At 42.3% G+C, this 17431-nt stretch overlaps 1 protein-coding gene across 8 annotated transcripts in view; it reads left to right on the top strand.

The window, feature by feature from the left end:
* RBMS1 (RNA binding motif single stranded interacting protein 1) overlaps positions 1–17431 on the top strand; it is a 209563-nt gene that overhangs the window by 180956 nt on the left and 11176 nt on the right. For 6 of the 8 annotated variants that reach the window (XM_081814342.1, XM_081814341.1, XM_081814348.1 and 3 more), the window contains 4 exons: positions 579–658; positions 15115–15230; positions 16026–16075; positions 16204–16297. In XM_081814342.1, the coding sequence (XP_081670468.1) occupies positions 579–658; positions 15115–15230; positions 16026–16075; positions 16204–16297 (340 nt within the window). The remainder of the gene's footprint in view (positions 1–578; positions 659–15114; positions 15231–16025; positions 16076–16203; positions 16298–17431) is intronic. The other 2 variants (XM_081814344.1, XM_081814347.1) reach the window with 1 other exon arrangement.

The raw sequence follows: 17431 nt of genomic DNA on the forward strand, positions 1-17431 counted from the left end.
TCCTTTAATTACTCCTCTGAAGCCAGGATGACAAAGACAGTACATAACCGACTTCACTAATTTAACTTTATACCCAAAGTTAATATAAAAACCGTATAAGGAGTATCCTGTGATTTTTCACTCGTTCTCATCATGACTTTTGAGTCTGTCCTTTTGTGAATATATGAAAGGAAAGGCCATCTTTAAAAATATTCTGGCAGCAGTAAATCCACTCATATTTTGAACTGGCATTTCTGTTTTAATTCCATATCATGACCAGCAGAGCTATTGTGTATTGATTGTCAGTTTTCCAACAAGTAGAAAAAAATTACACGTTTGATATGCTTGGTATTAAACACTCTGGATATAATTTATTTCTTATATGATTCAGAATGTACTCTGTGGATATAAGTTTTCATTTTATTATAGAAGTACACATAAAGCAGATAAAAGATAGGATAAGCCCACTTTTTCTGATTCACATTTTTGCTAAGTTTCATTTGTATCCGATAAACCTCTAAGAATGTATTCACATGCACAAAACAAAATCTGAAACTAAGAGATCTCTAAATATGTGTTTTATTTTGATGGATGAATAGGATGGAATCAACAGATAAGTGTGAAGCCGTTATTGGTCATTTTAATGGAAAATTCATTAAGACACCACCTGGAGTTTCTGGTATGTTGTTTGTCTAAAATTTTATCAGTAATTTTTTATGTGATGTATGTATAAATTTTAGCACTTGATGTATCAAGAACCAAAAACCCCTCATCTAGCTCTTAAAATTTATTTCTTTGGTCCTACAAATAAGACTTGAAGATGCATTTCTCCCAGACATTGAGTGTTTAAAAATGAATGGGAGCCATCCCAGTGGGAGGGAGGGTCTGACTTGTAAGGCATTCAGAAGCCCCTCCTTCTCAGATGCCCAGGCCTCCTCTAACCCACCTCCCCTACCATCCACCAGCCTCAGTAAATCTGTCCTGCAGTCTTATCCACTGAGCCGCATGGTACTCTGCATCACAGCTCCTGCCTTTCTTGTGGAAGATCTCAGCCTGTGTTACCCTGCACCCCTTACAGAGCCTGGACCTCAGTCCCTACGGCCCTTCCGTCCACCCCATGGTAGCCACCTCCTCCTACCACTCTGCCTTGTGTTGTCATGACCAAGAACACAACACCTTGGGAGTTTTCATTCCCAGATCACACTCATTCTTGGCTCCCACTAAACCTGATCCAAATTTCAATGGGGTCCTTCTTTACCTCTTTTCCATCCCCACCAAATCTGGTCTCCATTTTAGCGGTATCCTCATTTGTCTTGTACCCCATCCCTCAGTCACACCTGTCTCACAGAATGCTAAACCTGGATTAATTCTACAGCAGGCCACCTTCTCTGCTCCTGTTACATCCGGGAAGGTCAGGGTTGTTTCCAGCTTGACCAGACCCTCACCATCACTGGTCCTCACCACGCAGCTTTCTCATCCTTCCCTGGCTGCAGTCTCCCCTCGAAGCCTGCCCACTTCTCCCTTAACCCCCTCTCAACTCTAAGCAGATGACTTCACTTCTCACTTGATGAATAAAATTGAGGTCACCAGGTGGAAACACCCATCAACTTCCTGTTTCCTCCCAGCAAGGAGAAAGACCACACCCAGCCCCATTCTTGCCTCCCTCCTTCCTAAAGTCTCAAGGACAAGGGCTCCCAAAGCTGTGGCCTTGATCACATCTCATCAGGACCTTGCTCTGCCAGTTATCCCCTCCCTCTCTTAGGATTTCACATTTCTTTTGCTTTTATTCTTTTTTTCCCACCAACAAAACCAATAACCTTTATTTTCAAAAATAATAGATCTCTGGCATGACTGATTAGTAGAGAAATGCAAGAAAATACACAAATAAACAATACTAGGAACAAAAGTTGTGACCGTAGAGAAATGCAAGAAAATACACAAAGAATACTAGGAACAAAAATTGTGACCGTGACTACAATAGACATTTTTATTTATTTAATTAATTTATTTATTCATGAGAGACAGAGAGAGGCAGAGGGAGAAGCAGGCTCCCAAGGAGCAGGGAGCCCGATGCGGGACTCAGTCCCAGGACCCTGGGATCATGACCTGAGCCGAAGGCAGACGCTTAACCATCTGAGCCACCCAGGCGCCCTACAATAGACATTTTTAAAATCACAGAATACAGTGAACAAAACTATGAACTACTTTATGCCAACACATTTTAAATTTCAAATAATTTACCAGAAAAAAATCTATCCACTTGTGTTTGAGATCATTCAGGTTTCTGTGATCTTGAAACTAAAACTAAAGCACTGTGTTCCTCTGTAGCCCCTTCTCGCATAAACCTTTGAAAAGCGTAGTCCCCATTTCTGTCTTCCATTCACGCTTCAGCCCTCCCCAACCTGACTTCTCCTCCTTGTGTCTCACATGGTAAACTGTCCATATTAGTCTGCTGGGCGGTCATGACAAAGTACCCCAAACTGGGTGGCTTAGATGATAGAAATATGTTGTCTTGGTTCTGGACGCTCAAAGTCCAAGATTAAGATGTTGGCCAGGATGGAGGGAGAATCTGTTGCAGGCCTCCCTCTGTCCTTGGCTTGTAGGTGAGCATCCTCTCCCTGTGTTTCTTCATTCCATCTTCCCTCTGTGCATGTCCATCTCCATGTCCACATTTCCCCTTTTTTTTATAAGGACACCAATCATTCAATCAGGGCCCATGCTAATGACCTCTTTTTAACTTTAAAGACGCTATTTGTAAATAAGGTCCTCTTCTGTCATTATGAGTTACTGAGGGTTAGGACTCCGGCTCTTTTTGGGAAGGGTGCTGGGTGGGGGGGTGGGTAGTGGGGACACAATTCAGCTAACACTTAACCTCCTGATTATCCAATTCGGAGGCTTCCCCCTCTTTCTGATGCTGTCTGCTGTACTTAATACTGCTGGTCCCTTACCCGTCTCTGAAACACGTCCTCCTTTGGCTTCTGCTTCACCTGTCTCTCTATTTTCTTTCCGTCCTGCGTTAATTTTTTCTCATCTGTGGGCTTGTTTCTTCCACCTACTCCTTAATTGTTGCTGTTTCCCTGAATCCTACTTCTGGCTCACAGTTCTAATAGATGTCATGCATTCTCAAGGTTTCAACTAGTATGTACATTCATACAACTCGGAGACAGTCCTCTCCCGCCCTGGCTTTGCCCTGAGCTTCAGGCTGCCTGGTCTTAGTCACCACACAACCATCGTCTTCAAAGCGAAACTAGCCCCCCTTCCCATCTAATCCTGCTCCTCTTCCAGTTGTCCTTTTCTCAGTTAGTGGGACCAGTATCCAGCCAGGCACTCAAGTCAGGGCTGAATCACCCTGGGCTGCCCCTTCCCCTCCATCCATCATCTCTCACATACAAAGCCATTCAAGTCCTTATATTTTTCCTCTTGATAATTTCTAGAATCTACCATCTCCCCTCCATCCCTCCTACCACAGCCTAGCTTAACCCCGAATCTCTCACCAAAGCCATTACGGCAGGCTTGTAATTGCCTGCCTGATCGCTACCCTTTCCCCTCCAGATACCCTCCCTGACTCCGGCCAGAGAGTTTGATAAAATGTAGGCCTCTGTATCACCTTCCTGCTAAAAGTCCCCTTCCTCCCATAGCGGAAAAAACCCAGGCTCCTAGAATGACACTGAAGGCCAGAGGTGATCGAGCTCTTGCCTACTTCTTCAGTCCTGTCTCCCTCCGTTCTCTGCCTTACTGTGTGTCCTCCTCCAGGACTGAGCTATGAATATATTCCAAGCACACCGTGCTGCTCCGTTCCTCTCCTATTATTTCCAACCTAGTGCCCTTCAGTTCCCTTTAACCCGGCTCTCTAGTCCTCGCCCTCCAAGACTCAGTTCCAGGCTCGCCTCCCCCCTGGCAGAGCCCCCTCTGGTCCAGTCGGTCTGTGTGCACAGCACCCTGAGGACACACGCCTGTATCCCAGCCCTGAACATGTTCACACGTGTCGCTTTACTAAACTGGGAGCTCCTGGAAGGCAGAAACTGTTTTCTCATGTTGCTGTTTTCATCCCAGCACAGTGCATCCACCGTACTAAGCAGCGATAAATGTTTGTGGGTTTCGTATAAACTTCACTGCACTATCCCCAGGACAACGCTACGTGCTCACACCTAGCGTGCTGGTGGCTGACCACAGACCAGAAGACATTTCCGTTTTCCCCCACATGCCAGCCTGTGCGTGGGTAACTCATGTTCACTATCTATTCTGCGGTAGTTCCAGAGTTTCATCCTTAACTGGATGGCTGGTGGTTGTGGTTAGAGATTTACTTGCATTCTCTATACCCAGTTGAGTCTCACAGCATAGAAGAACCTATTAGTAAGTACATCCGATACCACAGTCTACCCTTCTACCTTGGACTGCTACAACCTGAGCACGCACGATTTGCAGGGCTGCGTGTGAGCTTGAACCGCCTGCAGGCACGAGTCTAGATCATCAAAGACCGGGGAGTATGCTCTTCCAAGGAACCCAGCCTTGTGCAAGAGCTTCCTTTTCGGTTTTTGAGTTGGTTTCATTTTCCCATCAACAACACTTGAGTTGAAGGAAAATAGAAAGCGATGTTTTTACCCTCCAACCAAGTAAAGACAAGAGAGAAATTTAATACATGGGAACTTTCTGTCAGACCTACCCGGTGGGGGCTTCTGCAGTTAACACGTGTGCACAGCTGACTCCTGGTGTTCTCCTCACTTCCCCATGTCATCCGTGTCAGGACCCCGCAGTATTAGTCCCTCAGAAGGGCTGCTCGGCCACCCGCCAGTGATGCCTGACTTTCTCAGCTCATTTTTATGTACAGCAAGGAAAGTTCGAGCACGAGAAACATCCCCGCACGCAGTCGTTTTGATGTTGTATCAGTCGCAAATGCGATAAGATCTCCCGTTTCCTGAATGAAGTAGATCTCAGGGTGTCACAGATCGAGGTCGAACAGGTTCCTTTTTTCTCCAAAGGACTTCATGGTTGTATCATTTAACTGTTTGCTTTGAAGTAGGTGTAAAGACTGTTGGTCATACCTGTTCAAGGGAAAAAAGACCTTGATTTCCAAACCCCATGTAAAGGATTGTAGGATTCTCTGTACCTTTGCAACTAGGAGAGAACAGTTTCTTCCACGTCGTGCCAGGTGTTGACTAGGAAACCAGATTCCTTCTGCCTCAAGAGAGTCTCTGCTTGGGGGTATGCAGTCAGGCCATTCTCTTTGTTCTGAATCAGAACTTAATTTTATGCCGTTTTCTAACATTTCATGATTTCGTCGATGTGTTAGTCCCCAGCTAGACTGCAAGTTCTTTGGCAGCAGAAGCTGTGTTTTATTTTTAATTTTGTGCTGGGTGCAGAAAGCTCGTGCCTCGCCCTAGAACCAACAGAGGTTACCAAGTGGTTTCCAAGAGCATTTTTCATGTAGGGCTCGTCAAAATAATCATGGCTATTTTGAGCGTTTTTCTGGATACTTCTTTGCATATAAGCAAGTTTGAACTGCCTTTCGGCAGGGGTTTGAAGTGTATAATGCGGGCCTCAGAAGCACGCTGTTCCAGGGAACTCAGCTTTCCCCCAAAATAAGTCCCAAGTGGATTTGGGAACCACAGCAGAATTTGAAACGGTCTTCAACTTATCTGGATTTCCCCCCCTTTTTTTGTACACCTAATACGAGAATTTTCTTTAACTCCCAGTCTGCTGATTAGATGCTGCGCTCTCAAATTACCTGAAGGGCGACTCCACACCATAGGTTTCCTCATGAAATGTATAGATTATTTTCAGTAGAACCAGATGAAAAACAAAAATACTGCAGGCCAGGGTAAATTGAATGAGCCTTCACCTTAAATGATGTAGGTTCATTGCTAAGCAGACATAACATTTCATAAATATAGTCAGAGAATGGTTTCGTCAACGATGCGCGTTGTTTAGCTGGCAGAAGCAGAATCATCCAGGACGGTTTCCGGCAGGGCGCTCAGATTCTTGCATGACTGGCAATTTGCCTTTGACATTGGCGCCAAGAACAGAAGAGAAACCCACGTTAGATACAACTCCCCAAAAGATACTTTATGAAAATTAACAAACTGAACAGTGAACTCATCTTCACTTGTAACAGTCTTAAGAAAGTCTCCAAACGGCTAAGCAGGAGTTGTCACTTCTCATGGACCACCTGCCCTCCTGCCAACATGCTCTTTTCATACCAGAGCAAAGTGGCTGGGTCCTCCCCTGCCGGACACACCCCACCCTGTCCTGGGGAATGGTACATAATGTCGTACATGTTTGTAAAAGCTCTCTGAAAATCCACATCACAGTTTTTCATGCAGTCTCCTTTCTGAAGTTGCTTTTTAAAAATCTTGTGCTTTTGTGCCTGATGTTACCGTGTTTTCAAAGAGGCTTTGTCTTCTAGCAGGATCTTCCTTAAATATACATAATGGTTTATGTTGGGAAAAAAATTACTCATGAGACCATTCCTTCTTATCTTTTCCCATATAATCTCTCCTTTTTTTCCCCCTGAAAATGTGGAAGCATTGTCCTTTCTTTGGATTTATCTTGGTTTTTATCTTGCTTTTGAGTGTGAGCTGGTTTGCAGTAAATCAGATCTGCTTGGAAGGTCCCCATTCAGGGTAAAAGAACCAATGACTACTTTTGTAAGACAATCTAGGTGAATTCCATAGAGGTTTAAAACAACTTAATATCTGCTTGATAAAAATTCTGTTATGGAGAAATAGTAGGGTGGTGGTTTCCCACACAGTGAATGTCAGTAACAAGGGATGGGAAGTTCTAGTTAGTTAGAACAGATGTCCAAATTGGGAGACATGCCCAAGGCAAAAACACTGTCACTCATGGTCATGATTCATGGTTTTTTCTAAGAAAATGCCCTTCCTATACCTGCCTGAAAGAGAGAACAGTCTCTGGGAAGACTAATTAATGCACATCGGCATGTTAGCTAGAACTGTGCTAGAGCTGCTTGCCCTGTGCCTGCTGTTTTTCCCTGTTGGGGGGGTGGGCAGGGGCCAGGCATGTGCGCACACACCCACCCACACCCCCACACACACACACACACACCCGTAGACAAAGTCCACATGTGTGTTCATGTTAGAGGAGACAGTGTGATTACCCATCTTTCTGAACTTCTCCGTGACATTAATGGAGTCTGAGTAAGTTCCTATGTGCTAAGGGCAGAGAACTTTTTAAAAGAAGATGTGTCTAGTCAGCAGATCTGTGAGTCGTTAGATTCTTGGTACGGCACTGGTACCATTTGCCACAGCCCAAAGCCTCCTCCGTCATGGAGGCCCTCCAATGAAGTGCATAACTGCTAGCCACCTCTGGCCAAAGGCCTCAGCTTGTTTTACATCTGGTTTCTGTGTTACTCTGACTTTTCAGACTGGGTATATATGCCCAGCAAGGCTTGAAAACTGCTCTTGCCCACATTTTGTAACTCTGTGTCCATGGGTGATATCATTAGGGCACTGTCCTATGCCAGGAGGCAGAAAAGGTACTGTTTAGAGGAGAAACTGACTCTAGCAGAAAGGCTGAAAATCTTTCAAGGGTGTTTATTGTCCATTTTGTTTTTGAATGTTTGTCTTAAGCACTGTTCCTCTGTTAAAAAAAAAAATTTGGCAGCTCTAGGATAAAAGAAACGCTTGAAGCCATGTGTGATGCTCCTGGTACATTTAAGACAATGTGATCCCACTTTTGGGATTGCAGTGTGTTCCTGTCTCCCTTACCCAGTGTGTACATAGAGCAGAATCTGAACATGCGTCATGTGCAGACAGAGGCTCCAAGGGCTGCATGCATCTTAGGAGCAGTCGCTGCCGTGAAAGCAAAAGTGCTCAAACACTCGAGGGTGGCCAGTGGGGAGAGGGCTGTCTTGTAGATCTCAAACTCAAACTCAGTCTCTAGCATGGAGGGTAAATCTAGTTTTTCAAAAGTAACAAGGGAATCACAACTGGAAATGGGCCAGCGTTTCCGCCTAAGATGCTCGGCGTGCCGGGCCAGCCCTGTGCTGCGCCTACCTTTGAACAGTTGTTGTCCCCGCCGATCACAGCCAGCCCACAGCACGTTCCTCGCATCAGTTCGACACCTTTTCACCTCGGGTTCTGCCAGGGAGGAACAATAAATGGCAGAGTAAAATTTTATTAAAGCATGAGGACCTTGGGTGGGAGATGTCAGAGTACTAGGAAACAGTTTTCTCAAAGGCATTTGCCAGCACCTTCATCCTTAACTACAACTTGAACATTTCTTCATTGTGTGTGAAGCCAAGGCGGCAACCCTAGCCAGCTTGTTAAAAATCTCACAAAATAAAATTCCATGAAAAACAGGCCAGTCTCTAAAAATGTTTATAACTTTTATAAACCAAAAGTCCCTCTCCTGAGAATTTATCTTAATAATTCAAAGAGGAAGAACCATAAATCAAAAATTTGAGTTCCTCCTGCTGTCCCAGTATAGAAACAATAGCTAATGTGCATTCACCTGTTCTAAATACTTTGTTAATTGTGACAACCCTCTGAAAAAAGTATAGTTACTTTCCCCATCCCACAGATACGAAACCTCAGACATTGAATAATTCGCCTGGAATATTCGTCACAAAGGAATAAAGGGCAAAGCGAAATTTCAAACCAGGGAGACTAGTCCAGAGCCAGTGTTCTAATTACCATACAGTCTGACCACCAATTTAGCAGTTGGCACTGGGATTAAAGAGATAAGTAAGATATACACACAGATGTTCATACAGTGTTCGTTATAATAACAAAGAAACTATACATAATCCCAAACAGAACCTTATGTAACACTTTAAAAAAAAAAAAAAAAAGATTCTATAACCAGATAGGGAAAGTCCACAATGTAAAGGGTAGGAGAAAAAGACCTATCGTTGCAAATATGAAAAATAAAAACTGAGAAAAGCAGCAAATATAGAATATTAAAATATTTAAGTTGGAGTGATGGGGAAGGATTATATTTTTGTTTTTTATTTAACCTGATTTAAATCATGATTTTACTGGTAGGGAAAGCTGAGTGGGAGATGGAACCGCTCTATAAGGATCAGGAAAGGAGGAGAGCACATACATCTGTGGAGAGAAGCTGGAGCTGTAGCTGGTGCTTGGACAGGACAGGATTTGGCTAGAAACAAAGAGGAGGCTAAAAAGGAAGTGATGTCGTGCACACAAAAAATGGATAAAATGTATTGGATCCCTACATCGAAATCGTTGAAGAGCCCCAGATAGCTCCTTGCATGTTGCTAGTTGAGGAATTTTGAAAGTAGGCAACATTATCAGAAAGAAAGCTAATTACAGTTGCTGAGTGGGCTGGTTTTCCACAACTGATGGAAAAGCTTCTATCGAGGGCAGTTCACGTTTTACAGAATGTTGATTAGGAGAAATACTGCTTAACTAGAAAAATGGGAGTTTGGAAGTAGCAATTTCTCCAGCTGTTAGAACACAGTGAGGAAAAGGTCCATTCGGTTACAAACTACAGAGAACTCTAGTCCTCTGAGCCATTTGATTAGATGGTGAGGAAGCCTTCCAGGAGGTCAAATTATGAGCTATAGTGTTTAGTCAAAGCAGGCATTCTAGAAGTGACTTTTAGTGTGGGTATCAAGGGGGAAGACATTTGAGCCTAAATAATTATAGAGTTTGAGCTTCAGAAGATAGGTAAGCAAACTTTATGGTAGAGATGTGAAGTGAATCAGCATGGGCATCACCCATATAAGCTCATAGTCCCTTACAAGGGATTGTTAATGCCACAAAACCAGGCATTTGTAAAAGATCATCCCACTCACAAAGCCCTATTGCGGGCATGTTGGAGAATCCTACAATGCCATTAATTTAGATGGCTCTCAGGAGGTGCCAGAAAATTTCAGATCAGTGTTTGCATTTGTGGCATTGTCTGCTGAAGGTTATACTATAGTAGTTAAGCTTTTTAACCAACGTTCCTGTTGCTTCTGATGAACAAGAAAGTAACTTTTCTATCTTGGGTAATGAGGAGAATTTGACTTGAGAGATCTCACAAGACATTTGAGGCATACCCTTTACAAACCCAAAAGATGGTGATTAAGTAAGGGGAAATTCAGCTGAGAATACTCTGCATATTTGACAAAATCAATTGATTATGAGTAGTTTGATATAATTTTTATATCACTTTAATACAGGAATATATCTTGAGTCATGAATCATTTGTTAGGACTCTTAGCAATTACTGTTTTGCACAATAAGGTAAAGAATTGCTAATTTAGAAAATTGACCATATAGAAGATAAGGGTTGACTGTTGTATATTAATTTTTTGAAGTTAATACGCCCAAATTTACCTTTTGATCATAGTCATATTACTAGTATTCATGGTGCTTCTGTTTCTGCATGTCAGTCCTCCTTAGTTAGTATCTCCCTCCTAAAAAGAACAGCCAAGGAGGCCACCTGAAGGATCTGATGTGTAGAACAAAATGACATCCCATGCATCTCCCGATCTTCAACCTGGAATCTGTGTATTAGGCTTCAAAACATAAACTCTGGAGACTTTTGGTCTGGTTTGATATAAGCCACGGGATATGCTAATCAAATAAGCAACACTCATTTTGTAACAGTCTCCCACATACTTAAAAATAAGTGAGCCATGACACAGATCTGGGTGTATTTGTTTTGTTTTTGGTTTTTTTTTAAGGTTCTGTTTATTCATTTGAGAGAGAGGGAGAGCAAGAGAGAGCACGAGCAGGGACGGGGAGCGGGAGAAGCAGGGTCCCCGCTGAGCAGGGAGCCCAACGTGGGGCTCGATCCCATGAGCCGAAGGCAGACGCTTAACCGACTGAAGCCACCCAGGCGCCTCTCGATTCAGAAATCTAACTGAAATCCTCGCTCAGCTTAATGGTAACATAAATATCAAAGAAATCTTCACATAGTTGTTTTCCTGGAACACATGGTACAATTCATGTAGTGAATCAGATACCAAGAACTTACAGGGATAAAGTTTTCCTCATAATGTCATCCAGGGACATGAAATACCAGGTATACTGTAAAAGAAACACAGCTCTTTCAGTAGCAGAAATCTTTCACTTTTGGGTGGCATTTTTATTAACAACAGGCATCTCTCAAAACAGTGCTCTGTCCCATAAACAGCTAAATGGGTTTTCGTGAGATGTCGTATACTCTCCTTCCTGATTAGATTGCAAAAGCTCCTATGAAATAAGACCCTATTTTATCCACAGTTGTGTCCCTAGTTCTTAACTCTATACCTTGTGCATAGTAGGTACTCAATAAAAGTTTCAGCTGCTAAATAGACCAAAGAGAATTTTAACAGAGAAAAGAAGCTATTAGAATTTTATTTTGCCTCCCATGGAATACCGGGCACTCCCATTTCCCTAAAACAAGGAGCCAACAACTATGTTAAAAACATCTCATTTCGGGCGCCTGGGTGGCTCAGTCGTTAAGCGTCTGCCTTCGGCTCAGGTCATGATCCCAGGGTCCTGGGATCGAGCCCCGCATCGGGCTCCCTGCTCGGCAGGAAGCCTGCTTCTCCCTCTCCCACTCCCCCTGCTTGTGTTCCTGCTCTCGCTATTTCTCTCTCTGTCAAATAAATAAATAAAATCTTAAAAAAAAAAAAAAAATCTCATTTCCAAACGCCTGGGTGGCTCAGTCGGTTAAGCGTCTGCCTTTAACTCAGGTCATGATCCCAGGGTCCTGGGATCAAGTCCCATGTCGGGCTCCTTTCTTGGCAAGGAGCCTGCTTTTCCCTCTCCCTCTGCCACTCTCCCTGCTTGTGCTCTCTCTCTTTCTGTCTAATAAATAAAATAAAAATCTTTTTTTTTTAAAATTTCTCATTTCAATTGGTTATAATTCCTTTTTTATTTTTTTAAGATTTATTTATTTACTTTAGAAAGAGAAAGCGTATGATTGGGAGGGGCATAGGGAAGAGAGAATCCCAAGCAGACTCCCTGCTGCATGCTGATCCCAACTTGGGATTCAATCCCGGTACCCTGAGACCACAGCCTGAGCCAAAACCAAATCAGACGCCTAACCTACTGCATCACCCAGGTGCCCCTGGTGATAATTCTTTAAAAAAAGAAATTTGTTTTCCTAAGATATGGGATACCTGCCAATATCAAATTGTTTTAACTACTTACCTTTTTGCTTTTCGAGGGAGAAAAATATCTTAATGACAGCACAAAATCATGTCTAATTCGTTTTTAAAATACTCAACTACATCCTGTTCCATTTGTTTTATTTTGAATAATATATTTGCAAACATGTCATTGCTCACTTGATATTTACCTCATCAACGTTTACCTCATCATTATATGTTTTTAGCAGGCTTTATTGTTTCATGAGATTGCCTTCTTTTTTTTTTTTTTTTGACAGAGCGTAGTCTAGAAAAATGATAATGTCAGGTAGCTGGGTGGGGCAGTCAGTTGAGCATCTGCCTTCAGCTCATGTCATGGTCTCAGGGTCCTGAGATGGAGTCCTGCATCGAGCTCCCGGCTCAGTGGAGAGTCTGCTTCTTCCTTTCCCTCTCTCCCCTCTGCTCGTGAGCTTGCTCTCTCATGCTCTCTCTCAATTAAATAAAGATAAAATCTTTTTTAAAAAAAGGAAAAATGGTGATGTCTTGGCAGCACTTACACAGATAGGGACACGTGGCCTTTGAGCGAATGTGGAGCTGCAGTGCTCCCAGGGATTGCTGTCTAAATGCTTTCCTTCACAACTCCCTGCTTCTGCAGCCTGTAGTGAACTTACAGAATGTGTCCAACCTGGTTGCCTTCTTTCTCTGGAAGAAATGATGCTAATGGAGGAAAATGGTCCATTTGCACTACTCATTGTGCCAAATAAACTCTTTTTTGAAAAATGTTGAATTTCAGTCTACAAGCTGGTCTTTATAATGCCTCTAGATAAAACTGTCTTCTCAAAATGAAGTCCCACAAAGTGCTAGCACTGCAGAATTTACTATGTTCTCTTGCCCTACAAGATTACGGGGAGTAAAAATTATAAAAAATGTCACTGGAGAAAATATTTGATACCATAAGGCCTTTTAGATCTGTGAAGAGTGAGATCTTGCTTGTCTCTGAGTTCTCTGTCCTTAGATATCAAGGTGAGACATCCTCAGGCCTGGCAGAAGGACACTCCTACTTCTCAGGCGGGTTTGCCCTTTATTCCTCCCCTCTACCTGAAATGTAGTTGTGTTCTCCTGGCCCTCATTTCCACCTGTTCCCAGAGGGCCCAGTTGTAGAATTAAAAGCATCATCACTGGTTAGAAAGCCCTCTTGCTTCATTGCATCCATTTACTTTACCTTTGGAGATGGTTGGTGGATGCAGGAATTTCTAAAAGTCGGTATCTTTTTTTGAAAAGACAGAGTAATTCATCTTCAGTCCAGGATTTGGCCCCAGTCTTATCTTCCTTCGTGCCCATTTGCCTTAAATGGAAGTTCCCTGTTCAGGACGACCTGAGGGCTGGGGGTGGTGGGAGTCAGAAGGTAAACAGAGGTTGGGCCAAGACTCCCTGGCATTCTCACCAGACACCTGACATTTTTGCTCTCCTCTTGGTTCCCATAGTGCAAGCTGCCTTTCAGAAGTGAGCTCACATTCCAGCCTGTCTCTCTGGCCTGGTTCGCACCAGGGAGAGGAGGAAGGCGTTCCAAACAACAGCCTAGACGGCTCGCCGAGAAGGAATTACAGTTGGGTTTTTTGTTGTGTTTTGTTTTTTGGCAGAGAAGTGTTGAGAGGCACTGTTGCTTCTACCCTGTCATTAGTGGGTGTGTAATAGAGATATAAAATAAGAGCTGAATTAGGATAATCAGAGGCAAAGGAGAAAGGAGTAAATTTTCCACAAGTAATATTTTTCTCTTCCTGGTTATTTAACTTTGAAACAGAATTTGAAAGTAGTAATCACAGTTAATACAGTAGACAAAGGACAGAATGTGAGAACCAGACAGGAAGGTGTGATTGCCTTTATTACATTAACTGGAAACACACAGAAATATGCACCACCTTCAGGAATATACTGCTATTTCCATTATGAAAAAGCAAAGAAAATGAAAAGTCATGGGTGGACTACGGTGCCGTCACCTCCTCCCCCTCGCCCCCCATCCCCCACCTTTTTGTCTTTTTAACTAATGAGTATGTATCCCTATGTGAGAGTCTCTGCATCTTTTGCTTTTCTGTGTAAGTTCCTTGAGTTGTTCTTCAGATCATTTTATGGTGTGGATATATAGTAAAGCAACCCCAAGACGGATGATTAAAGGCAACAGAAAAAACTTTAAATAGCGTGGGCAAGTGTTTTGTCTTCCTTACAACAGCTGTCTTCAAGGCTGTACTCCACAGATAAACAAATGGGGCCTATTTGTATTCATTCATTGATTCGACCAAGATGCAATGAGCACCTACAACATGCCGGGCACGTTGGCACTGGGGATACAATGACAAACAAAGTGAATGTCACTGCCCCCGTGGAGCTTACACGCCAGAGGGGAGACAGACACCAGACAAATCACCACACCTCCAAGTTGTTCTCATGGCTATGGATAAAAATACAAATAAAAATTAAAAAAAAAAATTTTTTAGATACAGTGTGAGCTGTATAAAGGGGAATTTGTCTTCTCCTGGGGTAAGGAAGACCTCCCTGAAGAATGATGATGGGAAGCTAAGGGAGCATTTTTAAGTCGGAGGAGGGAAGGGTGACACAATCTTATTTACATTTGGAGATTTATCAGGAGAATTAAAAACAAGTGTGTCTGCACATAAAGAAGTACAAAAGTGAGGGGCGCCTGGGTGGCTCCGTCAGTTAAGCATCTGCCTTCGGCTGAGATCGTGATCCCCACGGTCCTGCTCGCGCTCGTGCTCTCTTTCTCTCTCTCTCTCGAAAAAATAAATCTTTAAGAAAAGGAAGTACAAAAGTGAATCAAAAGATTCCTTTGGTTCCTCAGAATAGCTCTTGAAATGTGTTCATTACACTCCTGTTTGAAAATACTAACTAATGTATTTTCTGTACTGTCGTCTTCACCAGTGGATAATCCTGTAAGGGCCTGAGTAAACTTTGCTTTGAAGTGTTCTATCCGTTCCCTTAAACACTGCCACAGCTCCTACTGAAAAAGAGATTCAGTTACATTTTGTCCTACATACACATATAACTCTGCTTTTTGTTATTTGTCCCCATTTATTCAGCTCCTACAGAACCTTTATTGTGTAAGTTTGCGGACGGAGGACAGAAGAAGAGGCAGAACCCAAACAAATACATCCCTAATGGAAGACCGTGGCATAGAGAAGGAGAGGTGAGACTTGTAAGTCCCTTCTTGAGACTTCTCTGTGGGTGTATGATGCTGAAAGACTATGTGAATAGTTACCCATGCCACATCCTGGCTGCCAGGCTTCTGAAATAGGACCTTATAATCCAGATAATGTCACTTTAAAACTCTTCCCAATGGATATGGTGCTAAGAGAGCGATGACCCTCCAGATGGACACATAGGTGGTGGGTAGAGCTAGGTTTACCAGTTAGCTGCATGTAAAGTAAAAGAGCATTTTAAATTGCTGTAAGAAATGCACAGCTGTTTTGTATTTTTTTTAATGTCATGGTTTCTTAGAGGCTTACATTTATAATTACTCAAATTATCCTAAGTAACATTATTAAAACAAATAGCGTATTTGCTGTTGAGTTTTTCGCCTAATTCTTTTGAATGAGGTTCTTAAAAAAAAAAAAAGAATCATACTGAACATACTGGTTCAAGTATGTCTAGGGAAGTGCCATCCAGTGGAAATGTTCTAGAGTCTGCACTGTCCAATGATAAGCACGAGCTGCATGTGGTTCCTTGAGCACTTGAGATATAGCCAGTGTGCTGGAGGGACTCCATTTTTCCTTTAATTTTAAATACCTACACGTAGCTAATGACTACCAAATGGAACAGTGCAGACGTAGAGCTTAATTCTTATATTGAGTTTGTGTTTGTCTAAAGGAAACTTCTAATTATATCAAATGCTACTAAACTATCTCTATTTTGTGTTGCCATGACTCTAAGAAATGGAATTTTTAAACCGTGCCCTTGCGGGTAAGTGATTCTTTCTTTTGCTTTCCCATAGGCTGGAATGACACTTACTTATGACCCAACCACAGCTGCTATACAGAACGGGTATGTCATTAAGATTAATGCATGATGGCTTGAGAGAAAATGTGAAGGTGGAAAATATCAGACATTTGTCCTGGGAATTACTCTTTTCTTAAAGGATGACTTAATAAAGGCTTTTGTGTTTGTTCTAGATTTTATCCTTCACCATACAGTATTGCTACAAACCGAATGATCACTCAAACTTCTCTTACACCCTATATTGCATCTCCTGTATCTGCCTACCAGGTTTGTACCTTTAGGATTCAAGAGTGTGACAACTTGTCGGCCGTGAATTGCTGCTACGTTTTTATGTGTCTTAAAATTTTGAACATTTATAATGAAACCTAAGGCAAATATTATGCAGCTTGGATACCCACTTTAGAAGAAGCTGCTTTTTATTTGACAGAGTGATTTGCTTTTATGTATAGGAGAATATAAAACAAGGGAAAACGGTTATCAGTTGTCAGTCCTTGAAATCGTAGCATTCTAGACCCGGGATGAACCCAAATGCTTCCTCCACAGCGGACTCTGCTGTTGGACATCACATGTCCCAGAAGTTGAAACTTAAAAAGAAGTGACATTAGGTAAAATACAGAAGAAGTGTGCACCGTTGCCGTTGTTTATTCATCAGCAGGAACTAAGAAAAGAGCAAGTAAACGTGCTAATAAATAAAGACGTGTCTCTCTCAGGTAACATTAAATGAGCAATGCAGTGAGATTTAAGGCCAAAAAAAAAAAAAAGGAGGCGACTCCCTGTTTAAACAGGTAATTTTGAGGAGGCTTTATGTTCAAATAAATTCCCAACTTAGAACCAAGATCTCCTTAAGCAACTTGTTATAAGATGGATTTGGTTTTATTGCAGGGTTAGCTCCCATTCTCCATGAACCCAGTGGTGTACAATGTGTGCGCAAACACATCTCTCCTCCTATGTCTGAGTACCTCTAACAGGGCTATTGCCTTGGCCCACACAGAAGCATAATAACAGAGTTCAATCACAGAAATGTGGGAATAGAGTTCTCTTTTGTTGACTGTTGAGATCCTGTGTGACTAAACTAAACTCTTGTGTATTCTTGTTTTTAAAACGATTGAATTAGATGTTGTAGCCCTGATTTCTGGGGTTAGGGGACTACAATGTCTAATAACTGTTATTCTACTTCTGTAAGCCTCAGTTTCCTCATCTTTAAAATGGGGATAATAATAGTTTCTTTCTCATAGGCTTGTTTTAAAAACTAAATGAGACTATTTATGTAAAGAGCTCTCAGCACCGTTCCTGGCTTATCATTAGCAGTCAATAAATGTTAGCTGTGATCATGGTCATCAGGGTATGCAGGACTAGCGGGCTGATGAGAGTATATTCATTATACTTTTTTAAAATAAGGAA

This window comes from Leptonychotes weddellii, chromosome 3, assembly GCF_054177405.1.
Source record: "Leptonychotes weddellii isolate Sample4059 chromosome 3, ASM5417740v2, whole genome shotgun sequence".
In the NCBI taxonomy this organism is placed as follows: Eukaryota; Metazoa; Chordata; class Mammalia; order Carnivora; family Phocidae; genus Leptonychotes; species Leptonychotes weddellii.